Source organism: Perca flavescens, chromosome 17, assembly GCF_004354835.1.
Source record: "Perca flavescens isolate YP-PL-M2 chromosome 17, PFLA_1.0, whole genome shotgun sequence".
In the NCBI taxonomy this organism is placed as follows: domain Eukaryota; kingdom Metazoa; phylum Chordata; class Actinopteri; order Perciformes; family Percidae; genus Perca; species Perca flavescens.
In genome coordinates this window covers 12,123,406-12,135,889 of record NC_041347.1, presented here as the reverse complement: position 1 = coordinate 12,135,889, position 12,484 = coordinate 12,123,406, and the positions used below count along the sequence as shown (strand labels likewise).

Here is a 12,484-nt window from a genome sequence, read left to right as displayed (position 1 = left end):
TCATATAGACTGAGAGAGAAAGGGTTTGAATGTAATTTAAGTCTGCCATCTGGTGGCCAATATCAGTACTACCTATGGACAACCACAATCTTCTATTCCTGTTGAAAGGAGTGGTTTTGTTTTTCTGTCTTTATTGTACACATTTTATTTGATCAACTTTTTAATGGGTTGTTGAATTGTATCAAGGTAGTCTGAGAGACAGGTGTGTCAATCAATTAAGCAACCAAGGAACATATCAATTGGATGGCATGTAGCGTGTATTTGTAGTGTATATTTAAATTGTATTCAAATGGGTCTTAGAAAGACTCTGTGCTCATGCTAACTACCCAGTTTTTATTTTTCATTTAAAAGAAATTAACTTTTCTGTGTAGCGTGAGAGAGCACACAGACTGTATATAAAGAATAAAATAATTTTAAACAGCAAATAAGAAGCTCTCATGACCAACATGTAGGTTGAATCACCATTCAGTTGTAGCAATTAGTGATTGGGAGCTGCAACATGGACGTGTGGAAATTATAAAATGTATCAAGAAAACTAAAACAGCTTTTTCAATTTTAAATAGATATTTGCAGCAAATGGGGTTGGATGGCAGACAACATGCACATACTAGCAGGAAAAATGGAAAGGAGATAGTCAGTGGTTTTCCCTTCCATTGTAAGGCTTAGACGCAGCACCCAAGCCGATTTGGGCTCAATGAATGCAAAATCAATGTGAACATTGAAACTGACAAAATGTGTGGACTTCTTTAGCAAGTTTTGTCTTTCCAGCGATTAAGACACAGATGGTAATAATAATGTTCCAAAAATGTAATTGGAATTATAATTTCCTTGAGGGAGGACCCCTAAACCCCACCCCCACCAAATACGTGCACCCAATAGACCTTTTTCAGGGCAGATATGTTGACATGTCGTAGTAGGAAAAGCACAGGTGTATTCAAAACCATTAATGATGGCTGCATTCCACTTAGGAGAGGCCCTGGTATTGTGCATGCTGACTCACTGATGCTACGTTTACACGTGGCCGGCTATTTTCATAAACGGACATTTCAACCTCTCGGTTTTCAGAAAAGTGTTTGTGTATATATACCCGTGTATATATGCCGTCAATGCAGTCAAGAGCACGCCAGACCTGTAGGTGGCAGTGTAACGAGAAGCTCAAGCCCACGTTAGCCAATCAGAATCCTGACAATACACTGCATGAAAAGTGGGATTTCCGTCCCCGTAAATGCCTGTAAACGCCCGGAAATCCCCTAATTTTCGGCAGTTATCGATAATTTACCATAGACAGTATATAATGGACCAATAGACCCCGTTGCTCTGGAGGGAGACCAGTAAAGGCTATTAGAAGCACTTTTCCGGTGATCTCTTGCTTTACTGCGCAGCCTCCAACTGAGAGAGACAACGTAAATGTGACGTGAGCAACGTGTCTGAAAGTTGTAAGTCTTCTGGTAGCTGTGCCAAGAGAAATCTCAATCATTCCCAATCTTACAGATACGGAGAGTGTAGGTGTATGTAAGGAGATAACATGGGCACAGGCTAATTATTGCTAACTAACATGCTAGTTAACATTAGTAATTAAACCTAAACAGCTCATGTAGGTCGAAACTGCCTGCGAGCTTCTCCTGTACTATACGGTAATTCCTCTACTATGCGACAGTAAGTCACTTGGTTATGACACAATCGTTAGCTTATTTTTACAAAAACGTCTGCTACGGAGCTATAACGTGAGGTACAAGGTAATGAAGCCTTTTATACATTGTCGTGTTTCTTTGGAACTAAACAACGGACAAATAGTCTTCAAACATTTCTGATGTAAAGTTATTCGCAGTCAAGTGACGTAAAAAAAAAATGGCGGTCAGTGGAATGCTAACAGTTAGCAACAAAATGGCGCCATAGAAGGCTTGAGTTCTGAAGCAAAGCTTACCCCCTTGCAATTTACAGGCTGCGAACGTCATGTTCGTCTGTGCCACAAATTGTCGGAAACGAACCATGACGTATGTGGAGAGCCCCCGCGGAGGTGTTAATGGATCTAATTAGAATAAGAATAGGAGCCTGGTCAGAGAACGTCTGGCCTGGCTGGAATTTCCTCACTCGCTATTGGATGAAACCACTACTTTTATACAAGAAAAATCTCTTGTGATTGGTTCACAGGTCTGTCACGGGTTAGGCTATTGGTCAACCTGGGCCATAATTATAATAATAAAATGTTATATATTTATATATATATATATATATATATATATATATATATATATATATATATATATATATAATATATATGTGTATGTATGTATGTATGTAGGTATGTATGTATGTATTATATATATTTATTTCATATATGCTATGTTGTATATTCATGTCATGAGATCAAGATAGAGCTTTATTGACACAAAACACAAACGCCATCCATCCATCTCCATCCATCTTCGTCCGCTTATCCGGTGTCGGGTCGCGGGGGGAGCAGCTCCAGCAGGGGACCCCAAACTTCCCTTTCCCGAGCAACATTAACCAACTCTGACTGGGGGATCCCGAGGCGTTCCCAGGCCAGGTTGGAGATATAATCCCTCCACCTAGTCCTGGGTCTTCCCCGAGGCCTCCTCCCAGCTGGACGTGCCTGGAACACCTCCCTAGGGAGGCGCCCAGGGGGCATCCTTACCAGATGCCCGAACCACCTCAACTGGCTCCTTTCGACGCAAAGGAGCAGCGGCTCTACTCCGAGCTCCTCACGGATGACTGAGCTTCTCACCCTATCTCTAAGGGAGACGCCAGCCACCCTCCTGAGGAAACCCATTTCAGCCGCTTGTACCCTGGATCTCGTTCTTTCGGTCATGACCCAGCCTTCATGACCATAGGCGAGGGTAGGAACGAAAACTGACCGGTAGATCGAGAGCTTTGCCTTCTGGCTAAGCTCTCTTTTTCGCCTAACGGTGCGATAGATTGAATGCAATACCGCACCCGCTGCGCCCGATTCTCCGACCAATCTCCCGCTCCATTGTCCCCTCACTCGCGAACACAACCCCAAGGTACTTGAACTCCTTCACTTGGGGTAAGGACTCATTCCCTACCTGGAGAAGGCATTCCATTCCATCGGTTTCCTGCTGAGAACCATGGCCTCAGATTTAGAGGTGCTGATCCTCATCCCAACCGCTTCACACTCGGTTGCGAACCGATCCAGTGAGTGCTGAAGGTCGCAGGCCGATGATGCCATCAGGACCACATCATCTGCAAAGAGCAGCGATGAGATCCCCAGCCCACCAAACTGCAACCCCTCCCCACCCCGACTACGCCTCGATATCCTGTCCATAAATACTACAAACAGGATTGGTGACAAAGCGCAGCCCTGGCGGAGGCCAACCCTCACCTGAAACGAGTCCGACTTACTACCGAGAACCCGGACACAGCTCTCGCTTTGGTTGTACAGAGATTGGATGGCCCTGAGAAGAGACCCCCTCACCCCATACTCCCGCAGCACCTCCCACAGTATCTCCCGGGGGACCCGGTCATACGCCTTCTCCAAATCCACAAAACACATGTAGACCGGTTGGGCATACTCCCAGGCTCCCTCCAGGATCCTTGCGAGAGTGAAGAGCTGGTCCGTTGTTCCACGACCAGGACGGAATCCACATTGTTCCTCCTCAACCCGAGGTTCGACTATCGGCCGAACCCTCCTTTCCAGCACCTTGGAGTAGACTTTACCAGGGAGGCTGAGAAGTGTGATACCCCTATAATTGGCACACACCCTCTGGTCCCCCTTTTTAAAAAGGGGAACCACCACCCCAGTCTGCCACTCCTTTGGCACCGTCCCAGACTTCCACGCAATGTTGAAAAGGCATGTCAACCAGGACAGCCCCTCCACACCCAGAGCCTTGAGCATTTCTGGACGGATCTCATCAATCCCCGGGGCTTTGCCACTGTGTAGTTGTTTGACTACCTATCCAGGAGTATGGTTCCAGAACCAAGACTGTGCGTAGAGGTAAGCCCCACCAGATCTAACCGGTAGCGCTCCACCTCCCGCACCAGTTCCGGCTCCTTCCCCCACAGAGAGGTGACGTTCCACGTCCCCAGAGCCAGCGTCTGCCGCCCGGGTCTGGTCCGTCGAGGCCCCTGACCTTCACTGCCACCCATGTGGCATCGCACCCGACCCCAATGGTTCCTCCCACAGGTGGTGGGCCCATGGGATCAAAACACAAACGCAATCAGAAAAAAAAAAAAAAAAAAACTATGTACAAAGCATCGGAGACATACAGCACACACAATAAATATCCCACGCTCAAGAGAAGCAGCACTGTCCACATCTAACCCGCGGCTGCCTCGGAGCTGTAGGTAACCGGTAGCATTCGGTCTGAATTCGGTCCATAGTGCAGACGTCTGTGGTGCGTTGTCCTGTATGTCTATGTGGCGCACTTCCAAATGCCACCTCACCCGCAGCCAGCACACTCTGTCTCGCTTCCACCAGCTGTAAAAATCAATCAATAAAGACAATCAGTACTGCGCAATGCACTGCTTATGGACACAACACATCTATGAATGCACCTGAAAAATATTCACATTAACCAAAAGGATCTAATCTTACCATCTTTTCTTCTCGACCGACTCCGAGTTGAACTCTTCACAGCTTCTGCCCGCGATGCCACATCTGGTTGTTTCTACTTGAAGCTCCTGCGTGCTGTGTCGTAATATGTCTTACAGGCAGCTGGAAAACAATTAAATGAGAGTGGTATGAATAAAAAACATAAGTCACAGTAAAATTAAACAAGGAAAGATGAAAAAGTAAAAATTACTTACACACAATGGCGTCATTATCAGCGTCATGTAATCTGGACTTGCAAACAGCTCCGAGCAAATATAGGTCACGGCCTCGTTATGAGGCGAGGTTAGTCTGTAAAAAAAAAAAAAAAAACTATGGTTAAGATCAGTATCTATTAACATACGTATCTATGTCCTTATACAGAAGAATTAATGAAGTTCATTCAATGAAAGCATATTCTTTAAATCTTACCCTTGCTCCGGTTCGTAGCGCCTGCTACAGTTTGTCTCAGAGTTGTGAAGACGGCGTACTGCTTTCTGAAAATTACGAGATAAAAAAAATATACTTTTATAAAGCAACATCACCCGCTTAGTTCTGTAATGAAAGGCGCTGAAAGCAGCCACAGCTGTGCTGCTCGCGTTTAAACTTGGTGGGATTTAAAACATTACTGCCAAGTCTAAGTAGCCTGTTTTAACATCCAAAGACAGTCATTGTACGATCAAGAGTTAATAAACAATACAGACTAGCTCGCCGCTTCATTAATACTTACGTTGTCTTCTTCTTTTCTGTGGACGCATCTTTGGAGCCCCGGAGGAGAGAAAAAAAACGCTCCAAACGTCTCAAACAACTCCTGTGTGTTTCCAAGTGAAGTTTGACAGAGTGTACAGACAACTCTTTTACCATTTCGCCTGAAATATTCCCATATTTCGGAAGTTTTTGCTCTAACTCTCGGACTCATCTCCCGAGTCCTGCCGCTATTTTTCAAATGGTAGCAGTGAGGGCGGGGGTAGGGGGCGGGGCAGTATGATAGAGAGAGACCGTGGAGCAGATTAACCAGCAGGGCGCGAACAGTGACAGTGAGTTATAATGGATTACTGGGAAAGCTTAATAATAGGACAATTGAAGTCTGGATTATATTATTTCAGCAGAGCCAACAGCTTCATATGCCATGGACATGTGAATATGGTGCTGAATTTGCCAGTATTTTAAGAAGACAAATGGTTGGGACCTTGTCATGCAATGACAAAGCTGATATGCTTTATGTGAAGCACAGTGTTCTGGTGTCAGCAGAAAGGCTTCTCTAATGGTGCTTTTCCATTACATGGTACCTACTCGCCTTTTTTGGTTTTCCATTACGAAAAAAAGTACCTGGTACCTGCTAACAGGTACTTTTTTTTAGTACCTCCTCAGTCGAGGTTCCAAGCGAGCTGAGGCGAGCTGAGAAGGTGACGTGAAACCCTGCAGGCTGCTGATTGGTCGGAAAGAAGCGTCACTGATCACTGCATTGCTAGCAAGAGACGGCATTTTTAAATAGTTTAGCCAGCGGTGTTTTTTTGCTGCCGGAGACTCCACGCAGAGCTTTCTCCGTAGCATACAAGTGGCCTGATGGTTATACTGGTGCGCTGGTGTGTGCATGTGTGATGTGTGTGTGTCGAGTCGCCGTATGTGTGTGTGTGGGGAGCTAGTGAGCGAGGAAGAAGTGAGAGAGTGACGGCGATTATCTCCGCAGCGAGTAGCGACTCTAGAGTCATATATATGTGAGAGAAACAAAGCGAGTAGCGACTCTAGAGTCATATATATGTGACCACGGTGGGAAATCTGGAGCAGTAAACGTTAACTATCTCTTTGATATCATGTTGTTTACGGAGACGGAGAACCAGGAAATGCGTCGGGGATATGTCAATGGGAAAAGCAAGCTACTAAGCCACGCCCACGGCAGTCGCTATGACGACCAGCCACGCTGAGGCGATACTAAAATCTGCAATGGAAAACGGACGCACAGCGAGTCGAGTAGAGTCAAGGCGAGGCGAGTAGGTACCATGTAATGGAAAAGCACCATTAGAAAACTGTACAGTGGAGCCTCTGTCTCCATTCCACCAGAATCTGTTGGATGAGCAAGACCAAAGACTGTAGTCATGTCACTATGCACAGTGGTTGAGCTCGAGGAGACTGTGAATGAATCATGGAATGTACATTTTACCTTTGTGGCAAAGCCTGATTAAAACTAATTGTTGAAATAAATTATTTTGTGTATCTTTTTTACATGACATTGGTCATTGCTAATGACATACAAAGTAATTCATCTAGCATACTTTCATTAAATAAATCAATTCAAGCTAAAATTGAAGAGTCTACAATTAGGCTATACTGAGTCTGATCTATTTTAAGAGATTTTCTTAAAATTAAGTTAATACCTTTTAGAAAAATGTCACCTGGGGTAAAACTCCCCCTGCTGCTACCATGATTTGCATTTGTATAGCTCACAGCATTTTCACTTACATGTGAAAGCCTCACCTAGAATTAGAGGGAGGGGGGGGTCATGGGGGGATAACTGCCAAGCAAGGCCCACGTCAATTTCCGACAATTTACGGCAGTTTTCGGTGTTGCCTGTAAATTGCCGTGTGCAGTCATAAACCTGAAGATCCACGACAATCTACAGTGCCGCATGCTGACGAAAATCCCACTTTTCATGCAGTGATAGCAACAACAGCAACCAATCACGTCCTCTTTCTCTCTCTCGGCTGCCTAAACCTCCGTTTGTCTCAGTTTACATGCAAACGTGCGAACGAAGTTTTCCAAAATCTCCACTTTGGCCGGAGTTTTTAGAAATAATCGTTTTCTGTGATTAAAAACGGGGTTTTCGTGAAAACGAGAGGCCAAACTGCAGGAAAATATCTGCGTCTTCCCTTTGCGTAAACGGGGCCTGAAACAGCTTACTGGACACTTGATGGAATTGAGCCATCGTTAAGGTTATCAATTTCAGCTGTGCTTTTCCTACTATGACAAGTCAAAATGGCTGCTGTGAGAAAAGTCCATAAGTCTTCCACAAACCCAGGGAAAACCCTTGTCACTGCCCGACGTGAGTCAAGCGCAGATGTGAGTTGCGCATACGTCATTTTGCGACAAGTAGGCCTAGCCTACAAGATGCTAACGGCTTTTTGAGATAACGTTAGCAATCAAACAATCTTAGATAGCTAAAACGTGTTTTGAAATGATTTCCATCTTCTGTTATTGTATGTAAAGAGTTTAGAGAAAATCCCGCACACTGACCATTACGCAAGCAATACTTTATCAAGAAGAGAAATACAACGTTTCGGTTGAAACGTTGTATTTCTCTTATTCATCAGGACCTGATGAAGGTGAAGGTGATTTGCCACCTACAGGTTTGGCATGCTCTTGATAGCATATATACACGGGTTCATGTAAACAAACACTTTTCTGAAAACTATTTTTGAAAACAGAGGGTGAAATGTCTGTTTATGAAAATAGCCGGCCACGTGTAAACGTAGCCCCAGTAAGCTTTGCCAGTGAGCCAGCATGCCCAACACCAGGCCCCTGAAACTAGCTCACCTAAATGGAATGCAGTCGTTTTTGATGTAATGTTATAAATTAAACCTGTGCTTTTCCTGCTATGGCACACTTGTTGCAGCAATTAGCATCCTGATAAGTTGCACCTGTGTGAGACAAGTCAAAATGCCTGTTGTGATAAAAATTCACTAAATTCTTTTGGAACCAATGGATTTTTCTGAATTTCCTTTTTTGTTGAATGAAGGCTGGGAAATTATTGTGGACTACATTTTTTTTTTCAAATCCCATACCAGTTTATTTCCAAACTTGAAATCAAAATGCCCACTGTGATGTAGTTTTTCAGGTTTTAAAAACTTTCAATAACCTAAACAAAAAGACAAAGACATGCAGTTGGCGGATTTCTTTGCCAAAGGACATGAAGTGCTTTTAATCTTTAATACTGGACAGGTGATCTCACTCTACAGTACATGTGTGGCAATGGAAGTCATCCCTTCTGCCACACAGCGCCCTAACTCTCTACAGGGTAGCCTAACTAAGTATAAAGGCTGCACTCTGTTGCGTCGGCTGAACTGAGCTCTTTATCACCGAGTCTTGTCCATCAGCCAGCCACGCTGAATGAAAGGAACATTTGGACGTGTGGGAAGGAGGATGAAAAGACTCCGCTCTATGTGGGGTCTCTTCTCATTCATTCCCTCACTGCATAAACAAAGAACGGCTTCTGTATTTCCATCAGGATGTTAGGGGTGTCTAAAAATATGCAAAAAATAACATGCATTTTTGCACACAATTACTTGGCCTACATATTTAATGGCCAGAATACACTTGGATAGTCTTTCTTAAAGTGTCAACAGTGCAGGGACATAACGTGTCCAAATATATTATATAAAATTATTCCATTGAGAAAATGCAGTGAAAATAAATCTACAATAAAGAGTCATTTTATTGCAACAACTTTTATTATGGCTGTCTTTGAAAAACAAAATAACAAAACATAACTAATGCCATAGTCTTCAAAAATCACAACTATTTTTTAGCCAATGGTAGATTTGTAATAGCGTAATGTTTATTTAATTTAAATGCGAAAGCCTTTAATAGGCCTACATTTAGACTTTGAAAACACAATAATGATATAAATAATGTTCATTATAGGCTACTACATCCTACGTTTGCGCATTTGAACTTGTTGTTTATGTGACTTGAACAGACTTGGACTTGGTAAGATGAGCATGTTATTGCTCTTTTCCTCAATCAGCTGCAGTTCTTATGGTCAAAAATAAATAAAGCGTACAAGCTACATACAAACAACGATGTGTGTCCCCCGCTGCAATAGGCTGCCTCAGCCTGCCGTGTTACTGTATGAGGCGGGCTGAAGGAGGCTGGAGTCAAATTCCTGAACACGTAGGAGCTCCTCGCGCTGCTCCAACACGACGCACGACGCAGCGCATAACGGATTACTGATCAACTCATCGATGAGACACTATTTACATGTAGCCTATTGCCTACTTCTGCCATCACAGCACGCCATGGGATGTTTTTTTCTTCCATTTCCATTCCATTTTCCTACAAGAAACATGACATGAAGATCTTTTCTCCCCAGACCTCCTGTTCGTGCGCAACTGGACCCACTTGTTTGCCGCAGAAGAGAAATGTAAGAATCTGAAGTAAATGGTTATTATGGACAAAGCAGCGCGAGTAAAAAGCCGGGTTACACACGTCATTCCAAAGTGGGGGAAAAAAAAATAACAGCCTGAGTTCACTTTTCCACAACGGAAATGAGATCAGTCCCATTGCTTGGCTCCACTTCTTCTAAAACATGGTCGATGTAACTCCATGCAGTGCCGGGGATCTGATATTCTCGGACTTGTGAACCACAGACAGCTTGTTGTTGATGGAAAGATGTTTGCTGGACTGATGGGGCTGGGATGTCACAGTAACTCTCTGCTTCACCACTGCGAAGTCATGGAAGGTAACAAAAATACATCTATTCTTTTCTTTTTTTTTGAACTATCAACTGCCGTTTCTCACAACAATCGTCAGTAGATGTTCTGCAGAAAGGACCATGATGGTGATGATCACGGAGGCTGGTTTGAATTTTAATCAGGAGATTAATCACAAGTATAATAATTAGGAAAGAAAAGAAGGCGTAAGTCACTGGTTATGAGAATAAACTAAAGAGCAAACAAATAGCAGTATAGGGCTCCTTACATGAGACATGTGCAGTGGGCATAGAGTGGGTCTAAATATTGTATTCACTAGGCTACTATTAACAGTCCAAAAAAACAACAAACTCATCCTAAACAAAAGCTGCTATTTGCACTGCGATGCTACTGTTAAGTGTCACTGAATAAACCGTGTTTGTCGGTCTGAAGGAGGATCGGTGTGTTTTTGAGTCCTTCAGTTGGTTCCCCACACTGACACTGACCCTCAGTTAAGTCTGTTATATGAACTGTCTGCATCATTCAGGTCACAGAGGCCAAAGGCTGCCTAACATGTGATGAGTGCAAAGTGACTAAATACTTACCACCCCTCTGAATATGTAGACAACGTGGGGACATATGATGGCACGCCCTTGTATATTATCTTATCTCGCATTATATTTCTGTTTCTGACAGGCTGCCCATAATTACTTGTCTTCATTCAAATCTGGGCACATTTAAACTCTCTATAATCATGGTTACTACCTTAGGGTTTGATTCTTTACAATTTCTTCTAAAAGTAACAAGACGTGGCACTTTTTATTCATTTTGTAGAACAAATATCCCTGTCAAACATGTAACCAGCTTGACACAGATATATATATATATATATATATATATATATATATATATATATATATATATATATATATATATATATATATATATATATAGAGCAGAGATTTAAATCTGGATTGTCATACAAAGTTTCCTGTCATTTTCCAGATGGATTGATAGATTCACATCTAAGTAACCATTTGTTATATTTATAGTCAAAAGACTCTCACTTCCCTATTTCTGTTGCTGTGGTTGGTCACAAGTGTTTTGAGGTGCTGCACATCTACCGAGCAGTGCTGCTGCTCAGGAGTCTGCTGACATGCAGGTCTGCTGTTATGTGTGTGTCTGTCCTGAGCTTGTTCCTCAAATGTTTGTTTTCATGAGATCGCGTGCATTCCTCTGCTCTTTGGCCGAAGCACTTTCACGAACCAATGGGATGTGGTGTTTAACCTAAGGGCTCCGAGGAGGGCCTGTTTAATCTCCAAAGGTAAATAATCTAGCCTCTTCTGGTTGAGATGCTTCGTTTTCCCACACTTTGCGCAGCGGTTCTTCAACATAAGCAACGAGTTGCCGCGAGAAAGCTGTTATTGTTGCAGTGGGCCCTCGGTGGTGTTGAACCACTTTAGGTCTCCTTTTGCTTATTTGCCGGAATTCCTGTCAAAAACTATTTTAGCACAAAGCCTGGCAGGAAGCAGCAAATGACATACCTCTTAACGGGTTTCACCCGAGATGTAGATGTCCCCAACACACACACACACACACACACACACACACACACACAATGGGCCCTGAGGCATTTCCTTCCCCTTTACTGAGAAGAGCTCTCTTTGTGTAATCGAAGCATGACGAGGACACAGTCACTACACTTTCTATCCTTCCCCTTTCGGCTGCGGAGCTCTTTGACTCTCTGGAGCGGACTCTATGTTATATCTTGATCACACCAGATGGTGGATGGTTGATGTGTTTGGTACCTACGAAACGGGTGTTGGGTTTCTTAAATTGGTTATGGAACAGTGACCACGTCTGCAAAGACACACTAATGGAGCCGTATGTAACCTGAGCTTTTAGTGCGGTGGTCCCAGTGGACAGAAGACTCGACGCACACATACACACACAGCTCGGGTACAATGGGAACACTCCTATGTTACTCTCACTCCAAACCCTGCCTTCCAATCAGTCTAACAGCCCAACTCTCCCTTAAGTGGTGTGTTTTTGTGTCTCTCCGGTCACATGAGAGGGTTTAGGAGTGACATCAGTGGAGGTCAATGGGGGGCTGAGCAGGGGGGCTTTGTAGCGGCCGTGGTTTGTTTGATGCCCTCCATTCTTGTCTTCACATACAGCTGGACACAGAATTTGAATAAATGTGCTCCCATTGTAGAAAATAAATAGTACTAATGGCGTTTTTCCATTACATGGTACCTGCTCGACTCGTCTCGACTCTACTCGACTCTACTCGCCTCGACTCGCTGTGCGTCCGTTATCCATTGCAGATTTTAATATCGCCTCAGCGTGGCTGGTCGTCATAGCGACTGCCGTGGGCGTGGCTTAGTGGCGTCGCATTTCCCCCGACTCATTTCCTGGTTCTCCGTCTCCGTAAACAACATGATATCAAAGAGATAGTTAACGTTTACTGCTCCAGATTTCCCACCATGGTCACATATATATGACTCTAGAG

The 12,484-nt window shown here is 43.8% G+C and overlaps 1 protein-coding gene across 1 annotated transcript in view; it reads left to right on the top strand.

Annotated features, from left to right (window-relative positions):
• The first annotated feature begins 9,437 nt into the window (after window positions 1-9,437).
• disc1 (DISC1 scaffold protein) overlaps window positions 9,438-12,484 on the top strand; it is a 46,061-nt gene continuing 43,014 nt past the window's right edge. Inside the window, exon 1 of the mRNA XM_028603109.1 lies at window positions 9,438-10,022. Within this exon, the coding sequence (XP_028458910.1) occupies window positions 9,887-10,022 (136 nt within the window). The 5' untranslated portion in view covers window positions 9,438-9,886. The remainder of the gene's footprint in view (window positions 10,023-12,484) is intronic.